Source organism: Pan troglodytes, chromosome 3, assembly GCF_028858775.2.
Source record: "Pan troglodytes isolate AG18354 chromosome 3, NHGRI_mPanTro3-v2.0_pri, whole genome shotgun sequence".
Taxonomy (NCBI): domain Eukaryota; kingdom Metazoa; phylum Chordata; class Mammalia; order Primates; family Hominidae; genus Pan; species Pan troglodytes.
In genome coordinates, this window is record NC_072401.2 from 2,842,809 (window position 1) to 2,858,862 (window position 16,054).

The 16,054-nt window shown below is 55.3% G+C and overlaps 1 protein-coding gene across 2 annotated transcripts in view; it reads left to right on the forward strand.

Annotated features, from left to right (window-relative positions):
• The window catches only part of CFAP99 (cilia and flagella associated protein 99), a 46,715-nt gene extending 31,072 nt beyond the window's left edge, over positions 1-15,643 (forward strand). For both annotated transcript variants that reach the window (XM_001174489.8, XM_063808592.1), the window contains 9 exons: positions 112-183; positions 1,129-1,200; positions 1,446-1,534; positions 2,324-2,528; positions 8,886-9,027; positions 9,270-9,421; positions 10,199-10,404; positions 12,605-12,767; positions 12,972-15,643. In XM_001174489.8, coding sequence (XP_001174489.3) covers positions 112-183; positions 1,129-1,200; positions 1,446-1,534; positions 2,324-2,528; positions 8,886-9,027; positions 9,270-9,421; positions 10,199-10,404; positions 12,605-12,767; positions 12,972-13,088 — 1,218 coding nt within the window. In that variant the 3' untranslated portion in view covers positions 13,089-15,643. The remainder of the gene's footprint in view (positions 1-111; positions 184-1,128; positions 1,201-1,445; positions 1,535-2,323; positions 2,529-8,885; positions 9,028-9,269; positions 9,422-10,198; positions 10,405-12,604; positions 12,768-12,971) is intronic.
• Positions 15,644-16,054: the final 411 nt, after the last annotated feature.

The following is a 16,054-nucleotide window of genomic DNA, read 5'->3' on the forward strand; positions in this document are numbered from 1 at the left end:
AGAGGGAAGAGGAGGCAAGAGGGGGAGGCTGGGTGGAAGTTCGTCCTCCCATGGCCTGGAGGACACTGGGCAGAGGCTGGTGGGACTGGAGCCGCGGTGTCACTGTGGCAGGAGCTGCTGCTGAGGGCAAACATCGAGGAACTGCGCTGCGCCATGCCCAGGTCCTGCAGGGAGTCAGCGCAGGTACCGCCCAGCTCTCTCAAGACCCATCATTGAGGTGCCATCTTCTCAAGCCATCAGAAAGTTCCTCCCAACGCCATCGCAGTGACCACTTATGTAGCCTTTTCCCACTGAGGGCCGGGGAGGGGCGGATTCCCAGTAGCACTGGGAAAGTGCGCCTTGAGCCCACTGCGGTGTGGCCCCTAAGCAGGCGGGTGTAGACGCGCACCCACATCCCCCAGGAGGAAGCTCACGGGATAGCACCTGCAGGTGCTGCCTCTGGGTGTCTCCAGATGTTCCGTGACAAGCATTTCATGCCTCTGTAAGGAAAAAACAAACCCAGGTATGTTTGCCAATAAAGAAAAAGCAAAGTAACGAGGACAGGAGAGACTGTGCCTGGCGGGGCTCACTCAGGAGCACGGACCCGCTGGGTGGCAAGGGTCCCACCATGAGGGCAGGCCCGGGCTGGGCAGCCCATATGGTGCATGCCGCGGGGCTGCAATGACCGAGTGCTCAGAGGGGTGGCCTTTGCAGCCACTCCCCTCACTGCAGCTTGCGGTGCCCACCCTGGGGTGTGTTGGCAAAGCAGCTGGCGGCTGGGCCGGGAGCAGACAGGCTCGGGGAGAGGCCATGGGGGCCAGCCAGACCCCAGCTCTGGGGGTGGCTGAGGAGAGGGTCACTGAGCCCTGAGGCCAAGTTGTCCTGTTCCCAGGCCAAGCACTGTTCCCAGGCCCACAGGCCCTGCACCCTCCCTGTTCCAGCCTGGGTGGAACCACAGCAAGGCTTGGGGGGCATTGGAAGATAGAGACCCTGACCTGGTGTGGTGGTAGGGATGGGCAGCTGGGGGGAGGATGAAGAGGGGGGAGCCAGGCCTCCCCAGGGTGCTGGGCCAGCATCCACCTGGTGTGTGTTGGGGGGCACCCAGCAGGCACAGGTGCCAGGCGGCCAGCTCTGCCCTGACTCCTGCAGGGCTCCAAGCAGCAGCTGCGGCTTCAGTTCCCACCCCGAATCCGAAAGACTCCGAAGCTGACCTTCTATAGGGTGAGGGGTGCTCCTGGATGGTCAGGCTGCTCTCCCTGGGCACCCACCCCTCCAGACCTTTTCTGCCCGTAGAGGCTCAGATGACCTGAGCTGGGGGACCTAGAGTCCCAAGGACGGCCCCACACTGGGGGATAGGGAAGCACCTGGGCAGGGGGCAGTTGTGACGGGCACGAGGGCAGGAGGGGCACTTGCTGTTCCCAAGGGTCTCCTCAAGCCCCCAGCACAGCCAGTCCCCAATCCCGCAGCCTGACAACATCCTGGTCAAGCTGAACACCACAGCCATCCTGCGAGAAGGGGCCTTGTACCAGCGGCAGGTGGAGCAGGAGCTGCAGAGGTGAAGGGCGGCAGGCCCCCCCACCTGCCTTCCACGGCATCACCCTTGAGAGCAAAGGCCCAGAAGAGGGGCCTGGGGGCTGGGCAGCTCAGTGGAGAGGGACTCAGGGGTCACAACAGGCTGTGGTCCTGCAGCAGCAGGGGCAACAAGCAGGACTGTGTCAGGGTCCCAGGTGCATCTTACAAAGATCATGCCGGCTCAGTGAGGGGCATGAATGGGGCTGGAGGGACTTAGCAAAGGCCCAACCCACGCCAAACCTCCCTTGGGGTTACCTCCTCTCTGGACCCCTTCCTGATGCCCCCATCTCCTAGACCACCAGGGCTGCAAACCCCTGTGCTTACCCCACGCGGTGTGGTCGTGTCTTTCCTTGTCTGCAAGTCAGGGTGTGGGGGGAGCATGGGTGTCTGACCAGATGGTGGAGTGGACGCATAGATGGTGCACAGGGGCAAGGGTGGCCAGGCCAGCAGAGGACAGAAGGTTGATGGATGGACAGATGATGGACACAGGGTTGGTGGATGGACAGACAGTTGGACAGAGTGAGGGTAGACAAACAAGTGGATGAAGGGAGGGGTGGGTGGATGGGGCTGATGGGTGGACGCACAGGAAGGGGGACCAGGGGATGAGTGGACGGTGGGTCGGGGATAGGAGGAAGGGCAGGCCACGCAGCTGGGTGTCAGGAGTAGCAGCCCACGCCTGCGCAGCCACTGTCCCCCAGGAAAACCTGTGACCACCCAGCAGCCTCTGTCACGGGAGAAACCCCAAGCTGTACTTCTGTCCCTCTTTGCCCAGGGTTGATAAGCTCGTGGATGGGGCTGGGGACTTCTCTGAGTTCTTCGAGTGGCAGAAGAAGATGCAGGCGAAGGACCGGGAGGAGCAGCTGGCTGCAAGCGAGTGCCGGCGGTTGCAAGGGAAGCTTAGCCATGAGGAGGCCGTCCTAGCCCGGCAGAGCCTCATGCAGGAGAACAAGCAGAGGGTGGAGCAGCAGAAGGAGCAGGTGGGTGCCATGCAGGGCAGCTGGGCATGGGGCAGCCAGCTGAGCTGTGTGCCCACCGGGAGCTGCAGGGCCAGGGCTGGCAGTGGAGCTGAGTGTCCACAGCGCCCCCGTAGAAGCTACTGATGTGTTGGTCCTGGCTCCTCTTCCTCCTCGAAGGACACACTGCCTAGGTGGGCACGCTCAGCCTGTGTTCCCCGAGAGCGCCTGCTCCTTCCAGTGGGCCTCCCAGTGGCCTGGACCAGCGGGGAGCCTCAGCCCCAGGAGGCCAGCCTGTACACTCTCTCCTGGGACGTATCCCTTTGCAGGCCTGCGGTCAGGGACTTGATCAAAGGTCACTCAGATTGCTTCTTTTGATAGTTTCATCTGTGTCTGTATTCAATTTTAAGGTTTGCCTTTTCTTTCCTTTTTACTTTTTAAAAAAAATATGAAGGCCAGGCCAGGCATGGTGGCTCACACCTATAATCCCAGCACTTTAGGAGGCCAAGGCCAAAAGATCACTTGAGCCTAGGAGTTCAAGATCACCCTGAGCAACATAGCAAAATCCCGTCTCTGTAAAAAATACAAAAATTAGCCGGGCATGGTGGTGCGTGCCCGTAGTGCCACCTACTCGGGAGGCTGAGGTAGGAGGATCACTTGAGCCTGGAAGGTCAAGGTTGCAGTGAGCCGTGATCACGCCACTGCACTCCATCCTGGGCAACAGAGCGTAACTGTCTCAAAAAGAAAACAAACAGACAAAAATGAAGTCTAAACAATATGAAAAGGTAGACTCAGAGAAGTCTCACCTCTTGTAAGTCTATAACTTACAACCCATTTCCACCTTCCTTTGTTGGTCCTTCCTTTCATTAATTTCTGGATTACCTTTCCCGTCTTTCGAAGCAAATAACACACTTGTATATACATAGTTTGTCCTTCCCTTTTTTGTTACATAAAAGGTCACACCTTGCTTTATCTGCAAAGAATAATGTGCAAGACTTTCACCTTTGCAGAGCTGGATTTTCAGGGTAAACTTCTAGAGGAAGTTATATTTCCAGATGTCACACCAAAGAGTAACTGGATACGCAGGAGTCCTTGCCGTTTGGGACGCGTGGTTTTACTGAATATGGCCAGTCGTCTCCCTGGTACTTTTACCATCTTCACTCCACCAAAGTGTGAGAGGGGTATGATCCGCATGCCCCGCCACAGAGTGTACCAGGCTGAATTCGTGAATTTGTGCCAATTTCATGGGTCAGAAATAGTATCTTGGTATAGTTCTGATTTGCATCTCATTTATTTATCAGTGAATTTGAGCAAATGTCCACATATATAAATGATTTCTGTGTCTATTTCTGTGAACCGTCTGTCCATGTCTTTTGTCCATTTTCTATTGCACTTTTGACCTTCATTTCCCTTTTTTTTTTTTTTTGGTTCTTTATTTATTTAACTTGACAAATGCAATTGAATATATTTATGATATATAATATGATTTTTTTTTTTTTTAAGATGGAAGCTTGCTCTGTCGCCCAGGCTGGAGTGCAGTGGTGTGATCTCGGCTCACTGCAACTTTCGCCTCCCGGGTTCAAGTGATTCTCCTGCCTCAGTCTCCTGAGTAGCTGGGACTACAGGCGAGCACCACCACGCATGGCTAATTTTTGTTTTTTGGTTTTTGGTTTTTTTTTCTTTTTGAGACAGAGTCTTGCTCCGTCGCCCAGGCTGGAGTGCAGTGGCATGATCATGGCTCATTGCAACCTCCACCTCCTGGGTTTAAGAAATTCTCTGCCTCAGCCTCCTGAATAGCTGGTATTATAGGCGCATGCCACAATGCCCAGCTATTTCTTTTTTTGTATTTGTAGTAGAGATGAGGTTTCACCATCTTGGTCAAGCTGGTCTTGAACTCCTGGCCTCGTGATCCACCCACCTTGGCCTCCCAAATTGCTGGGATTACAGGCGTGAGCCACCGTGCCCGGCCTACTTTTTGTATTTTTAGTAGAGATGGGTTTTCACCGTGTTGGCCAGGCTGGTCTCAAACTCCTGACCTCAAGTGATCCACCTGTCTCAGCCTCCCAAAGTGCTGGGATTACAGGTGGAAGCCACCACGCCCGGCCTAACATGATCTTTTGGAATACAAATACATTGTGGAATGGCTAAATCAAGCTAATTAACATATGCATTATCTCACATACTTATTCCTGGTAAGAACACTTACAATCTACTCTCTTAGTAATTTTTCGTTTTTTGTTGTTTTTTTCTTTTTTTTTTTTTGGTTTTTGTTTTGTTTTTGTTTTTGTTTTTGTTTTTGAGACGGAGTCTCACTCTGTCACCCAGGCTGGAGTGCAGTGGGTTGATCTCAGCTCAGTGCAACCTCTCCCTCCCAGGGTCAGGCGGTTATCCTGCCTCAGCCTCCTGCGTAGCCGGGACTACAGATGCACACCACCATGTCTGGATAATTTTTGTATTTTTAGCAGAGACAAGGTTTCACCATGTTGGCCAGGCTGGTCTCAAACTCCTGACCTCAAGTGATCTGCCCACTTCAGCCTCCCAAAGTGCTGGGATTACAGGTGTGAGCCACCATGCCCGGCCACAGTTTTTCTTTTTTGAGACAGGGTCTCACTCTGTCGCCCAGGCTGGAGCGCAGTGGCATGATCTTGGCTCACTGCAACCTCTGCCTCTCAGGCTCAAGCCATCCTCCCATCTCAGCCTCCCAAGCAGGTGAAACTACAGGCGTGCACCACCTTTTTAGGAGAGACACGGTTTCGCCATGTTGCCCAGGCTGGTCTCTAACTCCGGGGCTCAAGTGATTCACCTGCCTCAGTTCCCAAAACACTGGGATTACAGAAATGCGCCTCTGCGCCCAGCCTAATGTTCTTTATATGTTAGGAAAAATAATCCTTTATAATAGATTGTTGCAGATTGCTTTTTTTCCAGTTTGTCATTTGACTTTGTATATGAGGTTTATGATGGGTGTTTGCCATGCAAATATTCTTTTTATGTCTTCAAATTTAACAGTCTTTTCTTGTGTTGTGTTTGGAGTTAGAAAATGCCACTCTTGGCTGGGTGTGGTGGCTCACGCCTGTAATCCCAGCACTGTGGGAGGCCGAAGCAGGGCGATCACCTGAGGTCAGGCATTCAAGACCAGCCTGGCCAACATGGTGAAACCCCATGTCTACTAAAAAACAAACAAACAAACAAACAAAAATTAGCTGGGTGTGGTGGCACACCCACGTAATCCCACCAACTCAGGAGGCTGAGGCATGAGAATCGCTTGAACCCAGGAGGTGGAGTTTGCAGTGAGCCAACATCATGCTATTGCATTCCAGCTTGGGTGACAGAGTGAGACCGTCTCAAATAAAAAAAAGAAAATGCCGCTCTTCTCACACCAGGTTACACAGGGATTCTCAGGCTTCTCTCCTGGTCTAAGGATGTCTAGCTACATGCATTCATGTGACTAATATTTTTTCTTACTAAATTAACTAGATTAGGTGGCACTAAATATTTGAAGTAAAAAGAATTTTAGTTTTTCTTATGCAGTTCATATTGGAGTGATTGCTTTTACAGCCTCAATGTGTTTTAATGAACTGTAACTTTTGTTTCTGCTTGAGGTCCTAGTACCACAACCCGACCCATGGGCACCCTTTCATCTCCTCCTCTGAACTTTGGGCACTGCTCAAGAGCCTTTGGAAGCATCTTTTCCATTGAGAGGAGAGATGTTTGGGGTCTACCTGAATGTTCTCTGCTTAAGACACAGACTCAGTTATTCTCCAAGGAACCTCTGTGCCTCATAGAAGCCAGTACTGAGTTCCCTATCTGGGTGCTTTTCTGTTTTTTTCAACAGTCACCAGCTTTTTTTTGTTTTGTTTTGTTTTGTTTTTTTGGGAGATGCGGTTTTGCCATGTTGGCCAGGCTGGTCTTGAACTCCCAGCCTTATGTGATCCACCTGCCTCGGCCTCCCAAAGTGCTGGAATTATAGGCATAAGCCACCATGCCTGGCCTACAGTCACCAGTTTTCAGGTACTCTAGCAATGGGGCTGGAAAAGGATATATTTTAAAATTTTGGCTGGATGCAGTGGCTCACACCTGTAGTCACGGCACTTTGGGAGGCCAAGGCGGCTAGATCACTTGAACCCAGGAGTTCGAGACCAGCTTGAACAACATAGTGAGACCCCGCGTCTACAAAAAAAATGTTTGTTTGTTTGTTTTTGAGACGGAGTTTCACTCTTGTTGCCTAGGCTGGAGTGCAATGGTGCGATCTCGGCTCACCACAACCTCTGCCTCCTGGGTTCAAGCTATTCTACTGCCTCAGCCTCCTGAGTAGCTGGGATTACAGGCATGCACCATCATGCCTGGCTAATTTTGTGTTTTTAGTAGAGATGGAGTTTCTCCATGTTGGTCAGGCTGGTCTTGAACTCCCGATCTCAGGTGATCTGCCTGCCTCGGCCTCCCAAAGTGCTGGGATTACAGGCATGAGCCACCGCGCCCGGCCAATAACTTGTTTTTTAATCTGTTATCCCTGTGAAATTAACCCAGAATAGCTGCACTAGTATCAACACTCAACTCCTGGGTGAGGAATGACATTTCATGTTTTGGTTGTCATGGGTAATCATTCTTTGAATACTTTTTTTTTTTTTTTTTTTTTGAGATCGGGTCTTGCTCTGTCTCCCAGGCTGGAATGCAGTGGCACAATCATGGCTCCCTGCAACCTCAAACTCCTGGACTCAAATGATCCTCCCACCTCAGCCTCCTGAGTAGCTGGGACCACAGGCAGGAGCCACCGGGCCTGGCTAGTTTTGTATTTTCTGTAGAGACGGGGTCTCACTATGTTGGTCTCAAACTCCTGAGCTCAAGCAATCCTCCCCCCTCAGCTTCCCCACGCGCTGGGATTACAAGTGTGAGCCGCTGCAGCTGGCCCTGAGTACATTTTACCAAAGTCTTCAGGCAGATTGTTTCATCAAGCAGCACTTGCATCTTTTTTCCACTTGATTCTGGCCACAGAAATGCTGTTCCATGTGTTCTACCTTCATTTTAATTTTGAAGGTGCCAGTGCAGGTAACTGAAAGCTCGGGCTTGGTGCGAGCTCAGCGAGCAGCCGGTGCAAGCCATGCTCTGTGGCAGGAAGGAGGAGGGGATGTGTGGGAAACCTGGTGGGACGTCCACAGCAGGGCCCAAGGATGCATGTGGCTGCCCCTGGCCCCTGAGTGACGGCAGGCAGGACCGTGGGTCCAAGGTTGATGTCTGAGTGGACCCAGCCAGGCATGTGACCCTGGACTCAGGCCCTCAGGCTGCTGTCTCTGCTGCTTACTGCCTGGGAACCCTCTCCTTACTGTGAGCCTGGCCAGGTGACCACACACTCATCGCTTGCCAAACACCTATCCCTGTCCACTGCTCCCGGCCTGTGGGCCTCTTTTCCTTCTTCCCCTGCGCATTCCTCTGTGCCGACTCCCTATTCCGTGCCGAGGCTGGTGCTGTGGCTGATGGGGACACTCTTTCCTGAGCCCTTGCTAGGTGTTGGCCCTGCACCCAGTGCACCTGAGGAGGTGGGCGTGGCCATCTTCATTTCCCCAGAAAGAAACTGAAACCCAGAGAGGCCCGAGACTTGTCCGCTGCCAGGGAGCTGCCAGGGTGGCAGAGGCAGAACTTAGCATCCTGTGTGTCTTACTCCCAAGTGGGAGCCTTTTCTGTGGACTGCTGCTGCCTCCGATTCCACGTTCCCAAAGAGCCAGGAGGCACCGCCGCCCTCCTCTGCACTCCCGGCCTGAGGCGCCCAGCCGTCTCCGTGCCATGGCCCGACGCTGTGGCTGGGCGGGGAGGGCCGGTGTGGACGCCTCTTTTCTCTCTTTGCCCATTGTCTGGTTGACTGAGACGGGACTCTTGGTATTTTTTGGTGCCCACTTTCTTCACCTCATATTTCTACACAACGTATTACCAAGTTTTTAAAGAAACTTTTAAAGTAATTTTTTAATTTCAGAACAATTTTTAAATTTACAGAAAAGCCGTAAATATAGTACAGGGTATTCCACGTCCCCCCTACCCCGGGCCCCCTACCCTGGTTCCCTCCACTGTGAACAGCTTACGTTGCTACTGGGTGCACTGGGTCTCTAGGGCTACTACAGCAAAGTACCACAAACTGGGTGGCTTCAAATGCAGGAAGGTTCCCCCCAAGACCACACTGGGAGGAAGGGAGAGGACGTGAGGTAGAAGTTCCCCGCAGGCCCAACTTCCAGAGCACCGCCAGGAGCAAATGGGCTTAGACCTGGGTTCTGGGGTGATTCAAGGGCAGGGACTGGGTCCACCTTCAGACCTCATGCTGCGCCCTGGGCTGGGGCGGGACCAGGCAGGGAAGCCGGAGCAGCCCCACTCACCGTGGCAGGTCCGCTGTCTGGGCAGATGGCCAAGCTGATGCTGCAGCGTGCAGAGAGACGGCTCCGGGAGGACAGGTCCAGGAAGGAGCTGGTGGAGCAGGTGATAGAGGGGCAGAAGAACGCCAAGGCGGCCCAGACGAAGCTCGCAAAGGGCCGACAGCAGACAGGTAGTCAGGAGCCAGATGTCACTGGCCCTACCCCGCTCTTCCCCACTCGGGTGCTGGGCTGCCACCCTTTCCTGAGTGAGCCACTATGGCTGTCCAGGGTCAGGGACCCCTTGAGGGAGGCACTCCCAGGTGGCCGCACTGAGGCCAGAGTCCTGGCTGGGGAACCCTGGGGGAGGTGCCTTCCTGTCCAGCCCCTGCCCTGCCACCCACCGGCCACCTCAGCTCCTGGCTTGGCCCCCAAGTTCAGGAGGCGATCGAGGAGAGTAGGGGGCTGCTGCAGCGCAGGGCGCAGGCAGCCCAGGAGGAGCAGCGGCGCCGTTGTGAACTCATCTCCCAGCTGCGCGCACTCGAGACACAGCCCACGCGCAAGGGCAAGCTCGTGGACCTGACCCAGGTGAGGATGCAGTCCTGGACGGGCCCATGCCTCAGGGGCCTCCACGCTGGCACTGCCATGAGAGGCAGTTTCCAGGGTTCCCACCAGAGCCACAGGTGGGTCTTGCACCACCTGAAACCTGGCCCGCCACCCTCCGTGACTCAACACCCATGTGCCGCGGGCCTGGGTCTGGCCCTAAGAGTTCACAAGCCTGCGGGCAAGGCACACACTTAGCCAGTCCTCTGTAACTCCTGGGGGTGGCCAAGGTGGGCTTCACAGGGGAGGCCACTTAGGAGCTGCCTGTTGAGGGAGGGCCAGGGTGGAAAGGGCAGTGTAGGGAGAGCGCAGGTGTTTTCAAAGGCTGGTGGAGGCTGGATGGAGCAGGAGGTTGAGGAGGGCCTGCCGGAAGCCCGTGTGAGAAGGCATGATGAGGGGCCAGGCCTCAGAGGAGTGCGGGGAGCCAGCTGCAGGGCCTGGCCCAGCCCCAAGGCCATGGGGAGTGCAAACGGCTGTCTGCCCCGGGCCCCGAAGCCTGGCTGGGGAGATAGTCATGAGCTCCATTTGGGACTTGCCACAGTGGAGGGGCCTCAGTCCAGCTGAGATGTGCAGACCCACACAAGGTGTAGTGTTGCAGAGCGGAGCCCAGGCTGGAGAGGCTGGGGGCATGTTTCATAAGCAGTGTTGAAGCAGAGGGAAGGTGGGCAAGGGGTGGGCCTATGGAACAGGGGAGGGATCCTGGTGGGAAGCATCGGGGCCCAGCACAGCTCCCAGCTTGGGGCCTCCCCTACCACCCCATAGATCCCCGGCTACGGCCTGGAAGGAGAGATGTCCATAGTGGAGCTGCGAGAGCGGCTGGCCCTGCTCAAAGAGAATCAGCGGCGCAAGGAGGAAGAAAAGCGGGATCAAATCATTCAGGGCAAGCGCGCCAAGAGCCAGGAACTGCAGAACACGGTGGAGCAGATCTCGCTGTGCCGTGCAGCCATGGGGAGATCCGCAGCCTTGAGGTTGGTACTGGGCTCGGGGAGGGTGCCTCTGGATGGACAGGGAGCATGCTGTAAGCCTGCCTTGCACCCTCCTGGGTGGGTCTCCTAGAAACAACCACCACCCTCCTGCCCAGGAAGTTCCCTTGCCGTAACTCCCCTGACCCCTATTGTAGTAGGTGACTTCCAGGCACATGGGAATGGTGCAAAATTCTGCATCCATGGCTCAGAAGCCATGACCCAGATGCGGTCATTTTTGCACCCAGCTCATGGGTCCAACCTTTCACCATATGTGCTTCACGTAGCCAGCTAGCTATTTATGTCTGCAGAAGCATTAGGAAGTAGTTGCAGGAATCAGACACTTTAAACACTTCAGCATACATCTTCTAAAAAAAAAGATCGTCCCACATAAACCACAGCACCCTGACACCAATAGAAAATGGAACAAAAATTCCCAACATCACCTAAATATCTCATCTTTTTTCACATTTCCCCAAGTGTCCAAAGACTGTTGGCCAACTGTTTTTTTTGTTTTTGTTTTTGTTTTTTGAGACAGCGTCTTGCTCTGTCACCAGGCTGGAGTGCAGTGGCGCAATCTCAGCTCACTGCAACCTCTGCCTCCCAGGTTCAAGCCTCAGCCTCCCAAGTAGCTGGGACTACAGGCACACACCACCACGCCCGGCTAACTTTTTGTATTTTAGCAGAGACGGGGTTTCACCATGTTGGCCAAGATGGTCTCGAACTCCTGACCTCGTGATCTGCCCGCCTTGGCCTCCCAAAATGCTAGGATTACAGGTGTGAGCCCAGCCTGGCTAACATTTTTAAAAGACTGTAACTTTTTTTTTTCTTTTTAAACCAGGATCTAGTTGAGGGTTGCAGATAGCTCGTTTGCATGCACACACATACAGATGCCTTTTTACTTGTTTGGGGGATAGTCTGGTGATGTTTTTTAGCCCCTTGTGGCTGTCCCCTGGCAGCCAGGTCAGACATGGGCAGGCATGTCCCCTGGTCCTGGGGTCAGGCTGGCCTCTGGGCCCTGGCCTAGTTCCCAGGGAGGCCCAGCTGTTGTAGTAGAGCCTCGTTCAGAGCCTGGCATACAGGGCTCCGGAGACAGTTTCCGAGTGGGACTAGGTGTGGTGGATGGTGGGGCGGACAGAAGGAAGGACTAATCATTGCTGATGGAAGAGAGCCCTTCAGTGTTGGTCCTTGGAGGGGCCGCTGCTCTGGTTGCAATTCAGAGGAGGCACAGGGTAACCGCTGCTGGTGCTGTACAGGGCGGGCTGGCTGCCCACCAGCTCCCCAAGGTGGCACACACCTGGACAGCTCATCACTTCCAGCTGCTGGCCATGGACTGGCAGAGCTCAGACGCAGCCTGGTTGGTGTTAGGGTGCCTCCAAAGGTCTACCTCCTGCTAAAAAAGTTAGAGCGGGCTCAGGCATGCACTTAGGCCCCAGGCCACAGATTCAACAGGGGCGACCTGGACAGTCAGACAAGAGTGGTGGAGACAGGGAACAGCACATGCAAATATCCTAAGGCTGTGAGGTCAACTGATGCCAAAGCCAGCAGGGAACAACACATACAATCAGAAGGATCAAGGGCCACGTCTGCAGGTACCTGTGGAGATGCAGGCCACAGCACCACAGCGTTAGCAGGGGGTACCTCCAGGCAAGAGACAGAAGAGTGCGAGGTCAAAGGAGGCTTTCACATTTGTACCCCAGTTATGCATATAGTTAGTACACCTGTAATACTTTTTTTAAAAAATGTTAAGTTTAAAAAAAAAAAAAAGCTGCCAGGCGCCGTGGCTCACGCCTGTAATCCCAGCATTTGGGGAGGCTGAGGTAGGAGGATTGCTTGAGCCTGGGAGGTCAAGGCTGCAGTGAGCCATGATCGCGCCACTGCACTCCAGCCTGGGCGACAGAGTGAGACCCTGCCTCAAACAAACAAACAAACAAACAACAACAACAAAAATTAAAGAAAAGAAAAAAAGAGCAAAAGGGTAGATAGAAGTGCTGGAGACTCCCCCACCCCCTCCAGCCCCTGAGCGGTGGTACTGTCTAGGAGCGCGCCGCGGCCCCTGGGCCTCGCTGTCTGTCCTAAATCATTCCGGTGAACCTCTCCGGCGGCGTAGCTCCTTGCCCCCGCGTCGCTTGGACACGGGTGGCATCCTGGGTCTGGCCTGGGCCTCCCGCCGGCCTGCTCCTGAGCCCGCCGCGTCGCCCGCCAGGTGGGAGGAGAAGAAGGCCCTTGCGGCGGCCCCGGCGGCGCCCTCGCAGGACGAGCGCGTGCAGCAGCTGCGGCGCAGGATCTCGGAGAGGGCGGCCGAGCGCAGCAGGCAGGCGGCCTTGCTGCACGTGTCGGCGCCGCGGACCGCGCGCCCCAAGCCCCGGGTGAGTCCGGATTGGTGGGAGAAGCCCGGGCGACTGAAAGCCGGGGCCGGGTGGGGATGGCGGGCGCGGCGCGCAGGGACCGGCGTCCCGGGGCGGGGATGGCGGGGAGATCGGGTCCGGGCCGCGGCCGGGAGATACGCAGCGGCGGGCGCGGGAGGCGGTGGGGGCGTCCCTGCCCGCGCCAACGCGTTCCCCGGCCTGCAGGCGCAGCTAGAGGCGCAGCACTGGCTGGAGCTGGAGCGGAGCCGCGAGCGCAGGCTGCAGGCGCTGCAGCAGGGAGGCTCAGGACCCGGGCCCGCGCGCCGCCTGGAGGCCGCCTGAGCCGGGCCGAGCGCGCCCCACCCGCTTGCGGGCCACCCGCTACACCCACCGCCCCAATAAAGCGTGCGGCCCGCGGTGCGCGCCTCCTCTTCCTTGGCCGGGCCCCCCTCGGCCCCGGCCCCCCTGCCTCCGCACCCCGACCGCACCCCTCTCCCTCCCTAGCGCCCGTCTGCCCAGAAAAGCATTGCCGGATAAAAGGCAGGACGCCCAGTTACTGCGTGGGGACAAACTTAGGCTAAAAATGTATCCTCTCCTTATCGGGAATTCAACTGAACTGGGCATCCTGCATTTTTATAAGCGAAATCTGGCCACCCCGGCCCAGGTCCTAGCACTTCCCTACAGCCTAGCATAAGGCATTCCTGGTGCGCACCCCTTCGAAACTCCCAGAACCCCTTCAGATGTGGAAATTTGGAACACCCACCCTTTGCCGGCATCCAGGTGGCTTCACCTAGGGAACCCCCAAGACTGAGTGGCGACTGTGAGTGTACGTTTGGCTGGGGAAGTGGCCAGGATTCTTGAGCACCAACGTTGCACTGGCCTTTCACGCGCCTCCACCATCCTCACTATGGTCCAGGGACGTAGGAACTGGCCTGCCCCTGTTCTGCTGATGAAGCCACAGGTGCTCAAAGAGGCGATGTGACCGGCCTAGAGGGCCAAAACCCAGAGCTGCGCCTGGGAGCACCCCCTCCTCCCCTTTCTCTAGCATCAGAAGCAGCCCAGATCCAACAAGATCAGGGCCAATGGAGGCAGGACTTCACCCAGGGCAGGGACCAAGATGGATTGGTTCTGCAGTGTCCCGGGACTCCGTGGGCTACAGAAGGCTCCATCTTGAGGACAGGCTTGCTGAGTGAACGCCTGCTGGTGACAGCCTCAAGAACAAAGTACATTAAGCCACCTTCTTCCCAGGAAAGAGAGAAAAGCGTCAAGTCCATGGGGTGGTGAGCAGAGCAGTAAGGGGTTGGGGAGTGGAAACTGACAGATAAGATAGATGTCCAGGGGAGATATATTTCCTTCCCCAACTCCCAATATCCTCCTTGGGCCTGCAGAGGAGATGGTGCCTCAGATGAGGAGGCTGAGTCCCAGGGTACACTCAGACCAGGAAGGCAGGCATCTCAGCAGTGACAAGAACAGGCTAAAGGACAAGAGCCCTACTCCAATATTCTGAGTTTGTGAGAACCCCAGGATTTTACCACCCAGGTAGGTAAGGAGAAGAATTTCCACATCTCTGTAGAATTGCAGCTGGGAGCAGATTAAATTTCATTTAAAGAAATAAACATTGGCCAGGCAAGGGGGCTCAAACCTGTAATCCCAGCACTTTGGGAGGCTGAGGCAGGTGGATCACCTGAGGTCAGGAGTTTAAGACCAGCCTGGCCAACATGGTGAAACCCCGTCGCTACTAAAAATACAAAAATTAGCTGGGCGTAGTGGCCGGCGCCTATAATCCCAGTTACTCGGGAAGCTGAGGCAAGAGAATGGAATCGCTTGAACCCAGGAGACGGAGGTTGCAGTGAGCTGAGATCGCACCACTCCAGCCTGGTGACAAGAGTCAAACTCCATCTCAAAAACAAAGAAATAAACATTGCTCATATCCCGTGTTGTGTGATCCAAACCCATTTAATTTGATATTGACGGAATACATTGATGATGCCTGGCCTAGAAAGCCCCTCTGAGCTCTGGGGGTTTCAAAGGGGGATTTATTAGCTCTCATAATGCCAATCCAAAGGCAGCAGACTTCAGGATGTACCCGATCCAGGAGCTCAGTCTCCACTCTGGTAGCAGTTCCAGACTGAGGAACAAAGAACAGTTGCCCCAGTCTCATTGGCCTGAATTGAACATGCTTGTGCTGAGCCAGTTCCTGCAGTGAGGGAAGGTCTGCATGGGTGCCTGAAGCAAGCACTGTGGCAAGGCAGGGGAATTACCCTTCACCTAGAAGGTTGGCCTCTGGAGCAGAGGGGAGATGTGGCAGCTAACAAAGTGAGGGTACTATTGGCAACACTGTTGGTTGGCAGGTAACAAGGTCTTCCCCTGCCCCCTCCTGGACTGAGCAGCCGCTTAGAGCTAGCTTGAGAGCACGTGGGGCCTCTCCTCATACAAACCTAGGTGGGAGCAGGCCTCGGACCATTCCCTAAAGTTGTGGCCTGGGAGTAGGCATTGTGTGATAGAGTGATGGCAAAATGTCTGTGTATCCCTGCCCCTTGCCTTGTGACTTTACACCTCCCATCGAGAGGTGGAGTCTATTCCCCCAGCCCTTGCATCTGGTCTGGCCTAGTGACTTTCTTTGGCTAATAGGGTGCAACAGAAGTGACCACGTGCCAGTTCTGAGCCTGGGCCTCAGGTGGCCTTGGGGCTCCCACTTGTTCTCTTGGAACCTTAGCCAGGCCCCATGTGAGCATGACTAGGGTGGCCTGCTGGGATCAGATACTATGTGGAGGACACCATCTCAGAGGCCATCCTAGACTAGCAGAGCACAAAATGAGAGGGCAGCCGGACAAGAACCTCCCCCCACCCCGCTGTCTTATAGATTCATGAGCAACAATAAATGTCTGTCGTTCAAAGTATCAAGCTTTGGGGTGGTTTGTTCCAGAGCAACAGCTAAAGGGCACACCCTTAAGAGCCCAGGGCCTTCACACTGGGGGCCCCTGCCTCCCCTCCCTGCACAGGCAGCTAAGGGGCACACCCTTAAGAGCCCAGGTCCTTCACACTGGGGGCCCCTGCCTCCCCTCCCTGCACAGGCAGCTAAGGGGCACACCCGTAGGAGCCCAGAGCCTTCACACTAGGGGCCCCTGCCTCCCCTCCCTGCATAGGCTCTTTACAGAGAATCAAGCTACTCCCCCAAAGGGGGCCAGCCAGAGTGAGATATGGCCCAGCTAGTGCTGACAATCCCTCTCTGAACCTTTCCTGGCTGGACTGCCTGGGGAGTGGACATTTTGCCTGAGTACAGGCTAGTCAGAAGATCCTTGTTGATA